The sequence below is a fragment of the Anser cygnoides genome, chromosome 10, assembly GCF_040182565.1.
Source record: "Anser cygnoides isolate HZ-2024a breed goose chromosome 10, Taihu_goose_T2T_genome, whole genome shotgun sequence".
NCBI lineage: Eukaryota > Metazoa > Chordata > Aves > Anseriformes > Anatidae > Anser > Anser cygnoides.
Window position 1 is genome coordinate 1319820 of NC_089882.1, and position 22346 is coordinate 1342165.

General features: G+C 34.0%; 1 protein-coding gene across 23 annotated transcripts in view; it reads right to left on the minus strand.

Moving 5' to 3' along the window:
* The window catches only part of CACNA2D3 (calcium voltage-gated channel auxiliary subunit alpha2delta 3), a 531247-nt gene that overhangs the window by 245451 nt on the left and 263450 nt on the right, over positions 1-22346 (minus strand). For all 23 annotated transcript variants that reach the window (XR_007158072.2, XR_007158070.2, XR_007158069.2 and 20 more), the window contains 4 exons: positions 19256-19387; positions 17822-17882; positions 17582-17732; positions 10725-10799 (listed from right to left, as the gene is read on the minus strand). Coding sequence is in view for 20 of the 23 variants with exons in the window: in XM_013188465.3 (XP_013043919.1) it covers positions 10725-10799; positions 17582-17732; positions 17822-17882; positions 19256-19387 (419 nt within the window). In the remaining 3 variants the exon portion in view is untranslated. The remainder of the gene's footprint in view (positions 1-10724; positions 10800-17581; positions 17733-17821; positions 17883-19255; positions 19388-22346) is intronic.

Below are 22346 nucleotides of genomic sequence, written 5' to 3' on the forward strand. Positions count from 1 at the left end.
GATGTTTAGAGGAAAAGGAGTCCTTTAGGTTTATAAGGAGCAATACGTCATTAAATACAGTATCATGAACCATGCTGCCATAGAAGTACACTCAATGAAATATCAACAAGAATGTATGTCAGTCCCCTGATTTTATCTGATATAACAAAATCTTTATCTTTTATAACAAAATAAAATGTTTTATAATGTTTTATAAAAAAATTAAAAGATATTACAGCAGTGGTAGATTCCCTCCTATTTCATTATTAAATTTCAGGAAGTTGAAAGAGGAAAATTTACAGCCTAGCTCTAGGCAGTTTTGAAGCATACACTATGGCCACAGTAAAAAAAAAAAAAAAAAAAAAAAGCCAAAATGATTTTTTCCCCCCTATTTAAACATAGCTAACTTCAGTAATTCTATTCATTATCTGTACAGTACTAGAGATTGCAATATTAAATATATTTTATAAATAAAGCAATTTGGAATAAGTAAATAAAGACATGCAGTGGTGAGTACCATGGGAAGCAAAACTTTTGTGAAGCATTATTTCAGTCTCCACAATTGGATGGAAAAGCTCAATAGAATAGTAAAAAATATTTTTTTTATTTGTCAGTTCATTAGTCTTAAAGCATTATCAAATTTGATAAAAGAAAATCAAAGTAATTATATTTGTAGAAGAATTAAAATGCTACTGTCTGTTAAATTATGCCCTATGTCATTAATTTTTTACAAAAAAATAAGAATGAATATAAAATACCCAAATATTCAATAAGCACATTGACCTCTTGTGATTCTGTAGCCCATTTGTCATTTCAAATTATCTCTGAAATTTAGGTACAAGCTGATCATAAGCCACATGGGCATATTCTTGACTTGAACTAACATGGCCTGGAAATTGAGGTTGGCAATGCAAAGACAGCAGTTTCCCAGACAGGGGCTCCGTCAGCTGTCAGCGGCACAAAGCAGCATGCTTTACGTAACTATTTCAAAACACAGCTAGTCTGCAGTCAGATTAAAAGACCACTGACTTCAATGCATGTGGCCATCAAGCCGTATACAAACAAGACTGTTCCAATCATTAAAGCTTTTCAGAAACTCAGAAAATACACCTTTTTTAAAATAAACAAATAAATAAATAAATAGATTTAAGCTTACATTGATTAGAAATTGTTCATTGGAATTCTTCAGAAACTGAAATATATCATGTTTAGAAAATTCTCCAGGAGACATCTTAGCCCAATGAGTTTTACGTATAGATGATATTTTTTAAATCAGACAGTGTAGATTACTGTTAAGCATCGAAAACAGGCAGTTCACTACTGTTGATGCCAAAACCAATTTCAAAACATCAAAGTTATGTATTGACCAGAAGCTTTGAAGCTGTTGGAGCAGCCCTATGCTTACAGTCTGCCTCCTCGTCACATGGGACTGAGGTCAGTTTACAGGCATCACAGATGCTTCTACTAACACAGTTAATTCACCCCAAAACAGAGTTCTATGAAAACTGGTAAAGCCAAATTTAGTAGTGGAAATACCTTTTCTTAAATCAGATATGTTAAAATAAATAATTATTACAAATCATATTTCTGTTTGTAATACTTTACTGCTTCATAATTAAACTAGAATTATTTTGCTACTAAAAACCAATTGTTTATAAAATCTCTGAGCATTTCATGAATGAGCACTGTGGAAAGTTTATGACAAAGCATCTACATTATCAAGTATGAACATACGGCATAAACAGATTACCAAGAATTACTAGTAAACACTATAATCTCTAGTGTATAATTCAGTTCACATGATCTGTCAGAAAAATTCGATATTTTTTCTTGCCATAGCGTGCTCTCTCTCTCTGTATATAAAAACACACTTTCTGAAAAACACTTTGTGAAATATAATAGTGACGTTTGATATAAAAAATGCTAAAAATGTTAAAAATCAATTTAATGCACTGTGATTTTTAACAAATCATTGTTTTCTGCCTCCAGGCTTCTGAGTGAACAGATGCCACAGAAGGTGATTCTGCAAAAGGACCAAATGACTAAAATGAGTCTCTGTGTTTTTACTGACTCCATTCTCTATCTTTGAAGCGTTTTCCATCTTCTCTTTGTTGTTTGAAAGTTTCAACACTCTGCATGACCGCTAGAAAAAAAAAAATCACACAACATGCCACTTAATATTCATTTCCCTTTGATCACACCAGATGCCCCGGGTGTGTGGCATTAACTGGATCCGTGTGAAAAGAAGTCATGTTTTCTTTTACAGGCAACACAAGTAACAGCATCCTCAGATAGTCCACTCTATACCTAGCTGAGGTTTTTATTAGTAAACAATCAAAAATTACTAGTGCACTCCTGCCAGTCGCGCTATAGTGCCCCTTTTGTTATTAGAAAAGACAAGGCATTTTTAAAGGATTGTATCCTTGGTATGAGGATTACAAAGCTTCAACCTAGTGTGCCTAGTAAAATTAATCAACAACTTGCCCACACAACATCTGCAACTGCTATCCAATAATTTGGTTCCTTATAAATGCACTGCAAGACAGAAAGATATATTTCAACCGTCTGCTACTGAAAAAAATGTCAGGACAGGACCTTAAAAGCTGAATCATCAGTTTAAAGAAGAAGAATAGATGATTTTGGAATGAGGTAACAAACACTTCAATTTTACTGTCAATAACTTTCATAAATCAAACATACCAGAAAGTGGGAATCCCTTTTGTAGCAATTCAAAAAGCCATTATATCATCTTCTAATTTAATCTTTACATTTTCAATAGCTCTTTTAGTAACAAACGGCATAAGCAGTAATACTGGGCCACCTCAGCTTCTCTCTACTGTCATATTGGAGCCCTTGTAGATTAGTACCTGAATTACCTGGTGTTTGAATTGAATATCTGGTACAACAGTGTGCACAAACATTCGCATGCAACTGGATGCCTAATTTCCATGAGCAATTACCATAACATGCAATATCTAACTGTGGACTCAAATACCTAATTGACATGCATAATCTTGGTAACTCTGAATGCAAATTAGGCACACAATTATGACAATCAGACTCTGATGTCTGATTACAAAATTATAGGGCTCAACACAGGAGAAGTCTTGTCTTACTACAATGAAGAAGCTTGGATGTGTTCAGCTGTGGAGGTATCTAAGATCAGTTTAGACATGGCTGAAAAACATAACTTGAAGAGAGTGAAGAGACAAATGTACTTGTGTTTCAGCCAGGACAAGATCCTTGCATGCTTCTGTGGAGGGTTCAGCCAGGAACATCAGTGATGCGTACACTTGGTCTTGTCTTTTGCATGCTGCCCATTTTGTCTGCTCCTCGGTTGTTTATAAATGCTGTCTTCTGTCATAAACAGGAAATCCCAGAGATCCTAACAATGAATATTAATCCATATGTACAACCCGCAAAGGTTTTCTCTCCTTTTCTTTTTAAATTTTGTAAACTTTGTTTTAGATGGTCATCTAAGTCAGATACAAATCAACAGATAGATATGCTGGACCTAGAATCAGGAAATGAGTTCTTGTCTTAGCTATAGTTACAAATATGCCTGTTTGATGAAATATGGGGGTATATTGAACAGCATATACTGTGGTTTTTTTGGGTCATTTTTTTTTTTAATCTTTGGTCTTCCAAAACCAAATCTTACAGGCTGTTCTACTGGCTTCACAAGGTTTACTCTGAGATTATAAAAACTGACTGATATCTATAGTTACAACAAGATCTCACTTCACAAAATCTCACTTCCTGAAAGTAAACAGTACCTCAATACACTCCTAATAAAACAGAAGACTCTGCTACAGTCAGGGAATTTTTTGGCCTCCATTATGGTTATATCAGGATACTCCACAATCTGCCAGCTTTTATCATTCTTAAGAAGAAAAAGAAAGAAGACAAAAAGTATTTCCCTCTTCATTTGACAGCTGAGGAAACAAACACATCTGAAAACCAGTAACAAGACAGTGAAGCAGAGAACCAAGTTCCAATTCTCAAATGCCAGGTAAGTGTTCTAACAATAAGATCTAAAGAAAAAAGAAGAGACAAGCTGCTGACTAACATAATCCGTGATGTTTGGCATTCATGTTTAGGTATAGCTCTTTACAACATAGCAAGCCTTTGCAGAATTTCGCTTATGGATTTTCCATAGCATCATGACAGTTAGTCACAATAATGGCGTGCTTGGCTCAAGTTTTAACTGCCACACTATCCACAAGACTTCACAGGCTGTTTTAATGGATTTTAGCAGGAGGACACAACCCAAAGCCTCACAGAGAAACATATCACCCCGTAAATTCAGCTTGCTCTGACTCATATCAGATCCTTGTTTCTGGAAGACCTGAAAACCTCTTGTCCTTTTTATATCACATTTCTATACCACTGACAAGATGGAAGTACATTGGTAGTGAGTTTACTGTTGTACGCTGCTGAACAAATCAAGTCCCCATCAAGTCCCCACCTGTTGCCTTCCAATTACCTAGCCACACATTCTTCCCCCCCAACCTCCACCCTCCATTTTAGGCCTTCTGCCTTAGTAGCCTGTGTCATACTTAACTTCCCATTTAAACAAATTTTGCAGCATTTCAATTATAACCAACAATGTTTTGCATCTCCTCTTGTTATGGGAATAAGCTACACGGGATTCCCAGAGCCCTGTAGGGATACCCATCTCTTTTTCTAGCTGTTTTGAGATTATCAGAAATAATACCATTTACCAGCAGTAAGAATACCCAAGTTACAGGGGGTTACAGTACCAACTTGTAGTCCTTACTTGAAGTCTAAGCATACACGAATAAATATTTTTCACCGATTCCAAAGAGTGAAGGAACAGTCCACAAGTGATACATGCAGCAGAGTTTATATAATTACACTGGCAAAATATGATACTTGCCATTGTCTGACAAGGGTGAGCTTCCTACAGAAAAAACATTGCTAATGAGTTCAACATTTCCTCAGATTTCTGTCAGTTTTAGTGCAAGTCTTTGCTCCAACCAGTATTAGTTCCTATATTCGTCCATGCATGCAGTAATTTGAAATTTTCCTGATACATACTTGGCAAAGATTTATCAGATTTGTGACGAGGAACTATATCAGCATAGAAATGAGTAAAAAAAAAACAAAAACAAAACAATTAGGAGTCATATGTGTGAGGTACAAGAGGAGTGAGAGAGTTGTTTACTGACATGTCATGGGGATGTTTACTCACACATACTAACAGTTGATAAATCTGTATTTGTACCTGTAAAATGCATTTAAGCATCTTGTTATTTAATATTCATTGCCAGTGCAATCACAGGTTAGCTTCTTCATGATGATTATCTAACTGCATTCCCTAGTGCATTGCGTTGGTAGACTTTTTTTTTTTTTTCAGAAAAACAAATATGGGATATGAAAAGCCATGTTGAACAAAGTGCTCAAGATTCAATATACGAGATTAAAAACAGATTATTGTTAAATTAGTTCACTAGGGCTACAATAGAAAAGTTCAGAGCAACTTTCAGTGGTCTAAGGATAGCTTAAACTTTTGGAGGTCGATAATGAATCGTCAGCTTTTTTTAAAAAAAATCAAAATAGCTTTCAGTGAGCCTTTACACTTTTTTTATTTTTTTTAATTTTTTACAGGTAAGCAATGCAGGCAGCAATCTTTTTCGGAGATATAAGAAGATAGATAAATATACACTTAAGTAATTTGCGTAAATAAAATTCAATATGCAAAATTTGTATTTACCAACCTGTTATTGGCAACATCACTCAGCCTCATTGCTGAATCACTCTTCTGATTATTTAATTTCTGCTAACTGCATACAAAAGTAAAAGCTCACTGGAAGTTATACACTACGTCTGTCTATTTTTGTCATTCCAATTTATGCAAGGGTAAGTTGTCGATTTAATTTGGAGTTATTGTGCCTATCTGTGCATCTAAAAGATAATATATTTCATCTGGAAACATTTATAGAGAAATGTCCTCGATCTATATATAGTACAATAAAAAAACATAAAAGAGGAATGCATATTGTAATATTGTTACATTAAATCTGGAGTTACATTAAATCAGATTGACATTCCGATTCCTTTGGGGTAGGTAAATTTTAACGTGGAGTTTCTCAAAGACGAAAACCTCTTGGCTCAAGAAAACTAGTATTAAAATAGGCAGTTCCACATGTTTGTAATTTGTGGAGAAAGTGCAGACAGTGACAGAATAGTGTCTGAATTATTTCCCACTCTTTTTTAAATTTATGTATAGCAAATTGATACACTTCAAGGTAGCAGCTGTTTAATGCTAATGCCTTATTATAAATTAGTCTGGTAACATTCAAATATATATTACATATTTTACATTACTAAGACATATTTAGGGGGCACAGATTCATTTTAACCCCATTTATACTACCCAATGTAATTACAGATTTAATCTTTGTGATAAAGTAAACTTGAAACAAGTTTTGCAAATTATGAATAATTTACAAGATTCTGAAAGTGTGTCTCCACACATCCAAATCTGAAACTCCAAGGCCAGCACATATGCTAGGACAAAAATTTATGAAAAACACTATACTATGTAAGTATACTTATGTATACTATGAAAAATTTTTGAAAGAAGTGGATGCAACCTGATGCCTGCTGTATCACCTGTAAATTATAATTATTCTAAACCACATTACTACATTCTTTTATTGTAAAAATGAAAACAGAAATACTATATGTTGGAAGAAGTCTAGTGCTGGGATGTCTGTTTTCTACCTTAGTAGATCTAGTGGCACTTATATTAACACCAATAACATCACTATCACATTTGAAGTTTGCCTTTCAAAAATATATAAAAATTAATTTGATTCAATTGGGTTTCTCAAAAGGCTGTGCTTTCAGAAGTTATAGCGGACAAATTTAGTTAGATCCTCACTGCTTCACCATTTGGAAAACTACATGTAACTATCTTTTAAAAAATCAATGATTTTGCAGAAAAAAATACTTGATCAAAAACATGTTTGTAAACATATACTAATATATCTCTTCCTTGTAGTTTGTTGCTAGCATTAAATTAGAAAAATGAAGTTTTTACATGAAGATTTACAACCCAAGGCTGCATTACTCTGCAGTTCTTGACATTGGTGGGGAACAGGTTTAGATGTTTCGAATCATCACTTCTGTCAATGTATTCTCATACTTTCTTAAAAGAAAACATAAAAGTTACATGATCAAAATGTTGGAGATTCAGGCCTGAAAACCTGCTTTTTCTCCAACCCTCATTCCCTTTCCATAATAAAAATGCATTTTTAACAAAAATGTTTAAATGTCTTATTATGTAATATATTCGACCTATTCAATGTCATTTAAAAATCTACTGCAATACACCAGACAAATATTTATTAATGCTATAATCAAGGAATGATACTGATCAAGTAACCCTTGCAAGTATGATGAGGCATTTCTAATTTCACTATGGCAACTACCATGAAAACTGTACCCTCTTTCAAAACATGCATTTTGTTAGGTTGAAGATTAGAAAGGTAAAATTACTCATGTTATGGTTTCTTTTCTATCTGACTACTCTTACTGAAACAATTCATGTTCAGGAATTCTCTTTTACTGGGGCTCCTTTATCACTTAAATCAAGAAGTAAACTTCATTTTGCTCTCCTCATTAAAATGCCTGTGGGAAAAAGAGACCAAAAATGTAAAATACATGGACAGAGAAAGGCCATGCTGCATCATTTAAATACAGATGGGACCAGATTGCACATTAGAAAGGAACAAATGTATCTTCAGCAATAAAACTGGGTTGTTACTCAAAGAGAAATGAAACTTCCTCGCTTTGCATGCACTTTTACAGATCTACTCTAGTGTCAGGCCCATGTTACTGAAAGACAACGAGAAGAACATTAGGGTGAAGGGAAAAGTAGGCTTTCCAAAAACTTTCCTGACTCTTAGAAAACTGGGCTGCAATACTCAAAGGAAAGTTTAACCACTTAACCACAGAGCAGATATCAGCAGGTTACAATACTTTAATTACTTTTTCATACTCTAATAAGACTGGATTTATTTTAGATAAATACTTCCTACACTGTGGTCCAGAAAACAACGGTAAGTGATTTAGATCCAAGGAGACAATGTGTAGAACTAATACAGGATTTCCAATACTGTTGGGGGGGGGGGGGGGGGGGGGGTGTCACAGTTTTTTTGTTTGTTTGTTTGTTTGTTTTCCCTCCAATAATGAAGGGATTTTCTGGAAATGTGGTTCTTTGGCAGCCTGTTATATTGTCTGGGCCCTTTGAAGAAGCATTTCTATAAACCATCCCTGAATGTGAAAGAGCATGTACATTTGCTACCAGTCTTTGTATCGAATATTTAGCACCAATCGTCATCAAGGTATTCATTTCCCAGGGTGCTATAAGCCGTAAGGCTGAAGTAGTTTCTTGTAGCCTACCAAAAAAACGCTCTTATGGTGCATTACTTAAAGATGCTCCAAGGTTTTGTCTTAACTTGGGAGGCTATGCATGGGATCAGAATAGGCTCTGGCTATAGCCCAGCCACCTGAGGAAGATTGCCACAGGTGCCAAAGCAAACCTTTTTTTTTTTCCTTCAAATAAGCAGCTCTCATCTCTCCTGCCCTGGCCCATCTGCACCTGTTGTTAGAATTCAAAATCCATCATCCTGCTATGAAGCTGGTTTGTCCTCTAGCAAACTACAAATACAGTGGAAGTGATAAGGGAAGCCTAATCTTTGAGATTTTTTTTTCCATTTCCTTGTCTTGTTAGAGTTTAGAGATGAAAGAAAACTTGGTTCAAAGAAAGACGTTGAGTATGTTTAAGTGACATCCTCAGAGTAGAAAGACTCCATTTGAATCCATTTGAAGCACTTCAAAGCAATTTCTTGTATTTGCTTCTAAGTAGTATGTTTACTTGCTTTACATGTGATCAAGTCAGATGAACCTAGCAAGATGCAGTTAGTAAAAATTGCGGTGTGTGTGTGCGCATTTGTGTGTGTGATAGGAGGGGCAGGGGAAATGTTTTTTTTTAAGGGTCATTTAATGGGAGTTCTTTTACGTTGATACTCGTGTATTATGGTTAAAAAAATCAAATATATTAAGTGGTAGAAATTAAAGTCACTCAGCATAAATTAATTACTTAGTAAAACTAGTTAATGCATACTTCCAGCAACAAATGCTGCATTAATAAATACCTGTCCTTAGTAAGCAATATAAAAAAAAAAAGTTAGAATGAACATTAGGTGTTAGGTAACACAAACTCAGAAACTTTTTGATCAATTAAATTAAAATGAATCTGCCATTAAGCAACATATGGGTATATGTTAATCTGCATTTTGATCAGTTACAGAGTGAAGGAAAGGTTTACAGTTGGAATAATTCCAGGCAGCGCATCTCAGCCATATGTTTGAATCTCTAGCTTTAAGTCTAGATCTCACACAACTTTCATACGGGTCATTAGAGGCACTCAATAAAGTGCTGCTTTAGAGAACTGCATCAAAGTTCACAAATAAGGGTCTTCAAAAGCAAATTATTAAAAACAATTTATGTCATTCAACATAGCAACTAAATTCTATTTAGATATTCTAAAAATCAACAGTGGAGAACATTAAGCATACTAAGCAAGCAGCCCATGAAGAGCAATTCCTGCAGAATGTTGGTGTATATTTAGGTGAAACATGAAGAACTCATGTGAATAATACAATAAAGTTTAGCATAACCAGATCAAGTGAATTTTGTCTTGTCATACATAAAAAGATGTAGTTTAGACACTTAGAAGTATGTTTTCAGAGCTATACTTGCTAATTCCCACAATGTCTCATTGACTTCTATAAGCAGAATTGAACTGCTATGTTGAACCTTACATGCAATTCATTGCTGAGCTAAGAATCTTCTGGTTTGCTTTTAGTTTAAAAAAAAAAAAAAAGTATTTTGAAGAAGACAAGTCTGCTGACCATAAGCAAGACCCATCATAGGTGAACAAGTCAATTTGGGAGAGAAAGCTTTACAAGAGAAATTCTATAATAACACGTGGCTATTTTAACAGTCTTTCAATCTATAAGAAACAGAACTTTTCAACTATTTTTATACCATGACTTTCATAATTTCAAAAAGAAGCACAGTGCAGTATTGCTTATACAGAGCAACATCATTTGGGTGGCAGGCAATAAACCAAACTCAACTGCAGATTTATACTGTAGTATCCCTTCAAATAAAATAATCAGTGTATTTTTTTTTCCTGAAAAAATGCCAGCAGTGTGTAATTCATTTGTGCTCACACACAGAGAACTTTCTTGAAAGAATGCATTATTATTTTGACACACAAGCTTGGAATGGCCACATATTTCATTCACATAGTATAATATTTGTTTTCATTTGTTTTGAGATTTGTTTCAGCTTCGGTGTTAACAAGACTTAAGACTGCAATCTCTTCCTCAGTCATTTTTGGTAACAGAATAATAGTTTAATTTAAAGCAACCAAAGTATTTTAGTTTAAAAACAAATAATTACTAAACATTAACAGTATATTTTCAATGATTTTTGCATTTTTCAAATAACTTTATTCAATCAAATTAACTAGGAAAATATTTCTTTTTCTTCCTACTGAGTGACATCACACTCATTTGAAATGGCACAAGGAGAACAATTAATAAATTCTAATAATGGAATGCATTATTCTAGAAAAACATCATCATAGTACCTTGTTATGCTCTGCATCCTAACTCTGTTGTTTTGTTACTTTCGTTGCTTACCTCCTTGTTTGCTCTGTCTGCTTGAACTAATGTTCCATTCAGACACGGTTCAACATAGTGAAGTTCTTCATTATACTATAGAGAGAAATAAAAAGTAGGATGAAAAATTTAATTAAAAGCTTTGAAAGATACATTTTAATTTAATGATTTAGAACTACAGTGAAATATGCATATAAAGCAAGAACACTATGATTTAGTTCATTTTTGAAAGCTGGCCATGGTATTTTTTTTTCTTTTACATGCTTCCTATTGTTTCAGAGGTTTAGACTTTTAAAAAGGAACATTCAGTTGAATGGATGCCAACACTCAGGTGGAATTAATGGGTAATGTATACACTAGATGGTATAAATATCCTTCATGCTGAAATCTGAATAGTATTAAGAGTTCAGATTTGATGCATCACTGTCACGACTCCCAATTCTTTGTTAGATATACAGAAAAACCTCACAAATAATTGAGGCGTTGGCTAACATGTTTTGGAAGGTTGATAGTGGAACAACCATGCCAAAAACTCTGTGAGCTTGAATCAATCTGGAATATGTCTATCAAGTCAGAACTTCAGTCAAGCAACTAAGACCTGAAGCTGTGACAGATCTTGAAAGAAATCTCTGCTTATCTTGCAAGGTCCAAGTACATTAGATACTCCAGTCCCACTTTCAGAAGCATCTTAAGAATTTAAACAAAGTGTCATCAGCATGACAGATCTAACAAACATCAGATCTAACAGAACCATGGATGCTTGTCACTTGACTGAAAATTGACTTGATCGTTTAAATCTTTTAAACCTTTCAGTAAATGTCGGATTAATATAGATGCCTTCAAAAATTCTACATTAGATGTAGAGATATAGTCTTCACTTAGTTCCTCTTCTTACTCATTTGATCTAATCTAGAAGTTATCACAGATCAAAGTATGAGGTCTTTGCATTTTGGTTCTACTTCGTTTCACACTTTCACAGACATTAAGTGAATCAGAAGATCCATACCAGACAAGAAAAGACAACACATTAAGCCAAAAATAATGATGGAAAGCATTTCAGATGATTAACATATGCATGTATTCAATTATTCCTCCATCTCATGAGGAATAATTAATAATAAAAAAAAAAAAAACTTTACACAAGGTTCTCTGTCACTGCAAGATCTCATCATCTCTGCCTGTACCTCTGAATTTGTTCTGCTCTCTCTTCAATTTAACACCGATCCTTTGTCTGCACATATGCCTAACCATAGACCCCTGCAACCTGTTCCACACAGGACACCTGTTATCATCATTCACATGAACAGTGTACTATTTGTCACATTCATTAATTTCATAACTACTGCTGCAAAGAGTTTTTAATTAGAACTTCATCAAATTATTCTTGAGGCATTGTGCCAGAATTAGTCCTCCACTCTAAATATATATATATATATATATATATATTAACCCAGAGTAACTTCACTTCCTATTGCTAGAGATATAGGATATTTACATCAGCATCTACGTAGCAATTGGTTAGCAATCCAAGCAAAACAAGATGCTAGGTTATTTATCCAAACTTTCTGCAGAAAATGTTCATGCTTTCCTAATTATTTTATTCCCATCAACATTATTCTAATTTATGAGATCCTGCAGACCATGTCTATTGCTCCAAAGGTAATGTGAAAAAACAAGGCAATGACATCTGAAACTCTAGAGAGTCACTGGCAATGTCCTGTGTGCTTTTCAGAGTCACAGCACGTTATTGGTCTGACAAATGATGTACTCTCCCATATAGTTTCTCTTCAGACTGTTCTTCAGTCTTTCTTCTGAAAGTTGTTGCAAAATAATAATGCCAAATCCACACACTATTATTACATGACAAAGTGAAAACCGCCTTCCATTCTGTTGTAAAACAAAACAAAAACAACAACAACAAAACACCATATCCTGAAAACCTGTAACAGACACTGGCACACCACTGCCTATTTCCAAGCTCTCTCCTGCCTTCACAGGTTTTTTGTTTTTGTGCTGTGTTTTTTTTTTTAAGCATGTTCTTTAATCAATGTACTTTCTAATTAAGCCTGGATTTTTAGCTTGATTTTGGTAGCTGTCATTAGAGACTAGACTACCAGATGTACTTTTCTTTATATGATACCAAGCACAGTCTTTAATCAGCCAACATGGAGTAAAATATTAGTCTGCCTGTCTCTCAGTCATGATAACCATTTCAAATACCTCATGTATGCAAGCAAAATCAGAATTTTTAAAAGCTGTATTAGTACCACTTTTTTTTCCCCAGACTTATCACCACCAGCAAACAGATGAATCATAACTTCCTACTCTGTCAGAGTACTATCATTTAAGTAGCATAAATTCAGTCTGTCCAGTTTCTGTATGACTTCTATTCAGCAGCATTTTAAGTAACCCACATCATCAGGCTATCCCTGCAGACCTGCAGCTTGCACGTCTGCCAGCTGTATCACAACCCAGACAGACTCCCGGTAGCTTCCCGCAATGTCTTTACTGTTGTTCATTTGCATAGTATAAAGGATGCCCACACTGTCACAAATGGATGTTTCAAGTCCCTTAGCAGTCCCATTCTACAGAACCAACCTCCTTCAAAAAAGGATGAATGAAAAATGTTCATTGACACATAAGCAGCACAATTACACAGATAGCATGTGGACAAAGCACCTTCACTGTTATTACGAACACAAGAAAATGTAGATTTTTAACCTTCTGAAACCCTGCCAAGTTGTGACACTATTTGCATCTGCGGTACCTAATTCACCTTGGGAATATTATTATAAAATATTTAAAGTAATCTGCTACATATGGAAGAAGAAGCTGGATTATGGCAAGGCGTGTCAATGAGTATTTTATGTAGCAGTGTTCTGTGAATTACAAGCACAACCTGATGTGCTCTGTTTCTCAGAGTTTCTTGCTCTACCATTCAGATACAAACAAAAGCATAGTAAGAAAAATCTGTATATAAAAATATATATCAGCTTCTGATGGTTCAATTTGTTGCAAAGATGCATTGTTATGATTACATTTTAATTTTTATACAATTTGCTGCTTATATAGACTTCAAATTCCATTAAAAATATTATGAGATGGAAAAATTTACTAGACAAAATTATTTCACTTCCAAAAACAATGCCCAAAACAGCAAAAATCTCCCAAAGCCCATGAAAACTGAAGAATGTTGATGCAACACATGGAGGCTTTCAAGCAGCATCTCCGTCTCAAACTGGCATATCTACTTGATAAGAGCTTTAGTACAGCTTCCCCCTTCAGTAAAATACACTGCTTGTGCTTCATAGTATGTATCAGATGGCTTTGTCATTGTCATAGGGCATTTTACAATGTTATCACTAATAACTCTTTTAACTATGCCAAACTTTTTTTTTTTTTTAGAATGGAAAAGAGAAAAGACATTCCAGAATTTTCTCGATCTACAGAAATCCCACACATATTTCACAATCTCACCCAGCAATTTGAACTCAGTACTGCGGCTATTCTATGACATTTAAAATTTTGTATTTAAGTAAAATAGCTTCCTGATCTTGACTCAAAAGGCCTGTTAGTAACTGCTGACTTTGCCAGCAATACCTGATATAGATCTCCCTTTTTCCCAGGGAAAGGAGATTTTTAAAACAGATTTTTCTTCTTTAGTTCAAAGCTGTCAGTACTCAGCTTTCTTATTTCCTACTACAAAATTAATTCACCTGAGTAAAAGACTGCATTCTGCCCTTCAAGAGCTTTGCATTACACTGTTTTCTTTTATTTCCTAGTGTTACATATCATACCCCTATACTCGTGTATATGACATCTTTGCACATTACATTTGTGATAGCTGTGATGCAATAGCATAGAGAACTAATTACTGTGCAGCAGCTATCAACAGCTTCCGCTTCATTGACGGAGGGAGAGAAGAACAATTACCATGTTTTACAAGCTTTTCTTAAAACCTCAGCCTACTTTAAGCTTTCTTATATTTTAAGCACTTGAGGTCACTGATTATAATAATTTACTTATTTACATTTATCTGTTTTATTTACATTATTTTGCCACTCTAGCTATTTCTTTGTACAGCAGGCATACAATAAAGTGAGTGGGCCAAAATCTGAAGTAAGGAACCGTATGATTAGTAAGGCAGCTGCTGACTTATATTTTATAATCAGACACTATTGATATTCTAAAAATGAGGTATTTTCCAAACCCACGCAAGTAGTTTACATTTACCTTAGCGTTTCTCATATTTATCCTTTGCCAACTGTCTGGAGCAAGGTGCATAGAAACAAATTCATATTGTGTTGTGCAACAACACACAGATATAAAGATTTCACACTACTTCAGGCACAACTACTTTTCAGCCCAACCTAACACCCAACAACAAAGCCAAACCAATTCCTTTGATTCCTCTTTTGGTATTTCCGAAGTTCCCCTAGCATTACCACACACAACAAGTGGGATACAAGTACAGCTCAGAGCTTGTAGCACTCATACAGAGGGACACAAGTGGCTGCCTTCCCCTTGCCCAGCCTGCTCTCATTTTGCCCACACAGAATAGAATTAGCCAGGCCGGCTCAAAAATAAGGTTTATCCCTTCTGTATGAATACTAGGACTTAGAAGATAGAGACTGCACGAAAACTGTTTATAACGGAAAATTTTGCAAATTAAAACCAGGGCTACTGTGCTTTGAATTAACAAATAATACTCTTCTAATATATTTTGATAAAATAGTGTGACTAAAGCATTAAAATTGATTAAAATTCTCAGCTCAGTTAATATTAATGTAGAGTTTACATTTTTGTAAAAGCATTTAAAAAATTTAAGCATTGGGCAAAATTAGTACTCCTTTTATGATAATATTGTTAATTTAATGCATGAGCTGGAGTTACACTTCAAAGCAAACTGGAAAAATATGCCTTTTCTTGTTGTAGGCATCTCTTTCATGCACCAGTACACTGACCTTACGTTTTAATATAGGCAGCACAAAATCGCTCTTGTATTTCAACAATTTCTTGCAATTCAATCATCTAGTCCATCAATTCCAGATAGATTTTGCAACAACCTAACCATGAAAGCTAAAACGATTTCTAACATTATGTTTTTATGTTTATTCTCTGGAAAGACTCGCACTGAATTCTGCTTTCTGCTACATATAAAGTTAGAAATATATATAGTGAAAAAGCAAATGGACCTAGTGGATATGAAACAATCCAACTAATGTACTGCTAACAGCTTTGAGGGCTTGTTGTTGGCTGCTTTGTTTTGTTGTTGTTGTTGTTGTTTGTTTTCTATCCTACTAGATATTTTTAAGTGTTAATTGAATTTTTAATGACATTAGTGTGTACTGACCATAGCTCCTATTACTATTAATGAAAATTCTCAACTTTTTTGTGTACAGGATACTGAAACGTATAACAACCCAAAAAGCAAACTGAAATGCCTTCAGAAAACATTTTGTACAGTGTAAAGGGATAATAAAAAACTAATAGAATAATAAAATCATTAAGGTTGGAAAAGACCCCCCAAGATCATCTGGTCCAACCATCCTCCTACGACCAATCAATTATGCCCTCCTTCTACATGAGCTAATTATGTAATTATTATTCAGGAAGATTAATACAAAAGATATTCTGAACTAATTTATTAAAAATACAGTACATGCACATATATTTCAGGCATAGTTATTTCATTCTCCAGACAATCTCAATGATTTACACTAGTGTTACTGGGATCATTTACTTTAATACAAAAATGGCACTTCTGCTGTACCATACCATGGGAAGGCCCAAATCCTCCTTATATCCAGAAGTTTAAAGACATTCTTGGGATTTACAGGAATGATAAAAGCACTTACTTATAAAGTGGTTTTATTTACTTATTCTCAAAACAATATTAAAGGGAAATTTATAAAACCATCAATATCTCCCCTCCTCAGCCAAAACATAGTCATGATCAATCCTATTACACCTAAATAACTGTAGAACTATCCTCGTCATATGTTTAAAGCTTGTATGTGAACCAACTGCCACACACAAGTAACAGAACTACTGATGATTCTAAGTTATCACTGTTAGTAAGCACCAGTAAAACCTCTCCACAAAACTTTACAATACCCATGTTGTTATTTGCAAAATAATGTCATATCATAGGATCAACATGGAAAAAATGTCCTAGAACTTAATATGTCTTCAATGCTAAACATCAGGCACTGCTTTTCACATAATTTTACAGATCAATAAATCTTACTTTTGGAGAGTAGCATCTGAAATTGTGTTCATTATGTGTTCATAATATTCAATGTTGCATTATAAGTACACGAAAAATGTGACTTAAAAATAATTTTTAAAAGATTTATGATGGGTCAGTAAAATGATAGCATGCAGTAGATTCTTATATTCATTAGCTTGCTTTAGAGTTGTTTTGTGAGCATCTCACTTCTGAAACTCAATTAGCTAGGTACACAAACAGCACCCTTCAGATTCACATTGAGGAGTACAGTAAAAATGAGGAGCTACGTTGGTATTTCATCTTGCCATGCAAGCTTCAGCAAGATCTAACATCTTATTCTATTAATTTTCCCTGATCTGATTTTCTATTAATTAACCCCCCCCCCCATGAGTATGACAGCTTAAGGGGCTTCAGATTGTGACTCCTAGAAAAACGGTTTGAAACACTGTCACCAGCTTGCACTGGAAAATCAGTCTTTTCAGTTGGTACAAATGCCATCCTATATCCATCACCTGCCCACAACATTTTTTCAATTGTATTTTGTGATAAAAACATGACGGATAGCAATAAAATATTATATGTCATTGTATGATTCTCTGTGAAAAGATGGAAGAAAAAGATGGAAAAAAAATCCTGAGACACTCACAGCAATTATATTGAAGAAGTCATCATCACCAAGGGTATCCAAAATAGATGAAACTGTCTGTTTAGCAATAGTCAATCGAAGCCCTTTCATACTGCCACTGACATCTACTAAAATTACCACATCTTTTGGAGAAGTAGCTGCTTGGATGTACCTAAGATGAAAGACAAAACATCTTGTTCTTTAAAATACTGAACTTTTCTTTCTTCTACATTTCTTAAACACTGGTCATCTATTGCCTACCATTTTCTATTTCTGCAGTCAAATGCGATGACTCCATTCTCATCAGGTTCCCATTTAATACCTGTTCAGGAAAAAAAAAAAAAGAAAAAAAAAGATTAAATGATTAAAAAAAGATTACGTTTTACACAGTAACTTCTCAAAATGCATCTGTGATGTTGTGACAAAGTAATGTTTAGCAGTTTCATACTTGAATTTTACATTTGCTATTATAAGGTAGCTAACGCTGAGGAAAAAAAAAAAGGATAAAATAGCACTGACAGAAACAAGATGATTTTCTCACTCCTTTTTAACCTACTCTAAAGTGAAAACTTCTTCAGACCTACTGTGCTCATCATACTATTGTCACTGAAGTATTGTCATACTTGGTCTTCTGTGCTGACCAGTTTCATGACGTGCTGGCCAAGTCCCTTTCAAAGTGTGAGTGCTTACATTTCATTGCTTATCTCAACAGGTACTGCTATATTAAGAGGTTCACTCACAAGTCATACGTTTTGTGCTTTGACCATTAAAAAAAAAAAAAAAAGATTGACAGGCAATCCTTTCAGCTTTTGCACTCAGTCTTCTAGCACAAAACAAAAAACAGCCTTTAAAATAAAGATTAACATTTTCTATCCTTAAAATGCTATGGGGCTTGAGAATTCAACCATAATCTAAAATTAATACAGATGTATATATTACTTTCAGCCACTTTCAGACCTACAGGCTTACAGTAAACTGGCTCGCATTAAACTCAAGACTTCATACATAAAAACAAACAACCAAAACAAACAAAAATGAAAACACAACATGGGTCACTAAACTGTCAGCTAAAGGAAAAGTTCCCACTCTGAGCCTGATCCAAAATTGCAGAAGCTGGGGATAAGTTTATTTAGCTTTTTAGTGTATTTAGTATGTAGCATATTTGATATGCAATTAAATATAAACCTTAACATGTAACATATTTAATATTTATTTGATAAATAGAAATAAGAAAAGTGATTTACTTGAATTTTATTACAAATTGTATGAAAGTACCTTTAAAACAAATTTTTGAAATCTTTAAATGCAAGATAATAAGTTATGGGGAAATCTAAGAACCAGATAAATTACAATTAAGTCTTCTTGTATGTATTAATAGAACACATTATCTAAGTTCAGTGATGTATGAAGGGTCTTTAGTTTTTCTCCACAGTCACTTCAGAAGTTATTTTTCATATCTATGTATATACAAATAAAGAATATGCGTGAGCTATCTTTGGAGCTATCACTTCCAAATGGAAACTAGCAGAAAAAAAAATCAGAACATTGAAAACATTCAATAGAAATCTTTCTGAAAAGTAGATAAATTAAAATTGAACTTGCAAGTATCTGTGAAGGTATTTGTGACAATACTCAATGGAAATTTGCAACCATAGCTTTTCTTTTTTATTTTTTTTCAACCTGTATTCTTCTTACCTGGATATTGTCTGAAAAATCCTTTTGCACTTCCAAAGTACTGCCAGATGAGAGAAGGGTCACGATCAAAGTTATCAACAAACACCTTATTTAAGGATTCTGACCAATAAACTCCATTTACAATGGCTGGATCTAGGGAAACAAATTTTAAAAAAAAAAAAAAAAAGGAAAGAAAAGAAAAGGAAAAAGATTTTTCTGAAATGGAATCTTTTCAACTCTGTTATCATCTTCAGCTTATTCAGTACCCCAAAATCTAGTGACTGCAAACTATTGCAGTTTCCTGTGTTAGTTAAGAGTGTCAAAATGAATTCTATACAACCTGTCTGGGTATGACCCTGTGCAACATGTTCTGGGTGACTCTGTTGAGCACTTGTTCTGGAGAACATAAGTGAGTCAACATAACAGTAGATTATTCAATTTTCTTTCTTTAAACCCTTGGAATATCTCATGGCAACACTTTAGACATTTATTTTAATCTTCAATTTGATAAGGCCATTATTGCTATACTTTTTTTTTTTTCCCCATACTTAGATGAATTATGGTATATATCCAAACACAAAATCTTATAGTACATAACACTAATTATTATTTGAAAAACGCTGGAACCAAATTTCACTATAACATCATATTATTTTTGACCCCCATTGAGGGAGAAAAGTACAAAACTAATCCTTGATGTTGAAAATAAACTATTTCTGTTTACTACATCTTAGTACCTTCTTGACCCAGCAATTCCTAAAGCCCGAGATTGCCTGAGTATGTTTTAAGCTGCCAAGTTGGTTCAATGGTGTTAAATAGGAAATAAATGAACACATCTTAAAAAGTTACTCAGTTTCAGATTTTGATGTCAAATGTAGTTGACAGATGAGAAACAATTAGGATATGTTGTATACCCAATTTAATCAGTACAGAAAGAACAGAACTAAAATCACAGATGGATTATTTCATTGTAAAACTGTGCATACACACAAAGATTTGTTCAAGCATTTGAAATAATGCTTCCATTAACTTGTAAAATAACGACACTTTACTGATTCTAATGGAACGTGATTCTAATGGAGTGCAAAAAAGGTGAATTGTTATCTTTCCTTACATTCATCAAGTTAAAAAGAAAAAAAAAAAACAGAAAAAGGGAAACGTCTCAGCTACACATCTTAAAGTTTTGTTTCATCTAAATATTTAGCTTTACATAAATGGACTGCTGAAACAGCAAGGTCAACAAAACAGATTTTGTTTTTAAAACATGTCTGGTATAGTTACTTGTTTCTCTAGAAGATGAAATATACATTTAAAATCTGTCCAATCAGAAACACATCAAACAAACCAATGCCACTAGTCGAATGGTACTACTTCAGTCTTGCCTAGCTGGCAAGAACCATTTTCTGGGTGTTTCCAAGTCTGACATTACTCCAATAGCAAGTTATGTTTGAGACATTGCAAATTAAGTGCCAAGACTGCCTACCCTGTGATCTACCATCAGTTTGCAGAAATGTGCTCTTATTTCAGTGCCTCAAAATATTGATTGGGGTGGGATCCATTGTTCAGCATTTGGACATTTAATGAGAAGTGAAGCACTAAAATGAGAATCTCATTCTCAGTCCACTAGAATGTCCCAGTTCTGCTCCTATTCACATGCTCTGATGGAGAAACTGCATCACTAAAAAGTACAGTGGCATTACTGGTCAGCATTACAATACCAAGATAAGGCGGTAAGCTTAATTCATATTTTAAAATAGCATCATAATACAGAGAGTGGTAATTGTTTTTCATTTGTTTGAAGTGTTTCTATAAAAGTCTCTTCAGAGGAAAAACAAAGAACCTCTCCTCCGTCTCAGGAGAACAGTAAGTTCTTCATATATCCTTCAGTTAAGAGTATTAGTGAAAAGCCTTATTGGTCATAAAAAGAATAGTTCCATCTTAATATATATTTAAAATAAAATATAGTGTTTCTTTGCAATTTATATTCAAATCTCATTCCAAGACTGCATATTTTACCTTAGTATTTTACAATATTATGAGTTCATCAGATATCTTCTATTCTGGATTCCTCAGAGGCTAATTTGTTAATGCCCTTTCCTAAGGTACCCGTGCCACAGCACCCTCATCTAAGCAGAACCTTCGCTTTGCCTCCCTCACTTTATTTCCTTCAAATCCCATATACACCCCAGCTCCATCAGATCATGAGACAACTTTCATTGTCAAGGCTTTTAAGCTTTCAGCTGAATGAAAAATCCTTCCATTGGCATTTAAAATATATATATTTATGTATAATACGTATATAAAATGTATATAAAATCCTATTTTTAATGAAAGTATATTGAAATACCCATGTCACTATTGTAGTGGATTATTTTTATTAGCCCATCTACGATGAGCCACTTTTTGTGTTTATATAGCTGTACTATGGATTAGAGAACTCCAGGGAAATACAACCAGGAAAATTTTCCTTGAACATGAATATTTGAGTCTATATTTTGCATTATGTTGACAACACTAACCCCTAATCATCCAAATCCTGATCAAGAAAAACATTAATCTAGTGACTATGAAACTAATGGGAAATTTTTAACTTTTTTTTTTATTTTTCCTAAAAGGAGCATTAAACAAACATATTAAACAAGAGGGCACAATTAAAATACAGTCTATGATGACTGGATTCCTTCAAAATTATTCCTGGTGGCAATTCACTACCTTCCTATACCCTGCATATCTATCGTGCTGTTCTTTTTACAATATGCCAAGAGCAATCTATAAGTCAAATTTTATGCATTTTTTTTTAAGCAAATTAGGTCACACAGTTTAATCCTTATAATACTGGAGGAAAACTGAAGTGGGAAAAAAAAAATCTATCCACAGTACCAAACTGCAGGCAGATAGCCTATAAGTGAAAATCACCTCTCTCTACTAGTTACTGCACCCTCAGGCAGACCGATCTCAAAACCAAGCTCCTTGCTGTAAATTTGATAATGACTGTTACATGGACACATCTCCAAGCACATATGCCATCCTAAATGCAACGAAGTTCCTGACCATATATCCTCATCAAATATTTAGAGGACTATCTTTCAATAATAGATATGTTAAGCTTATA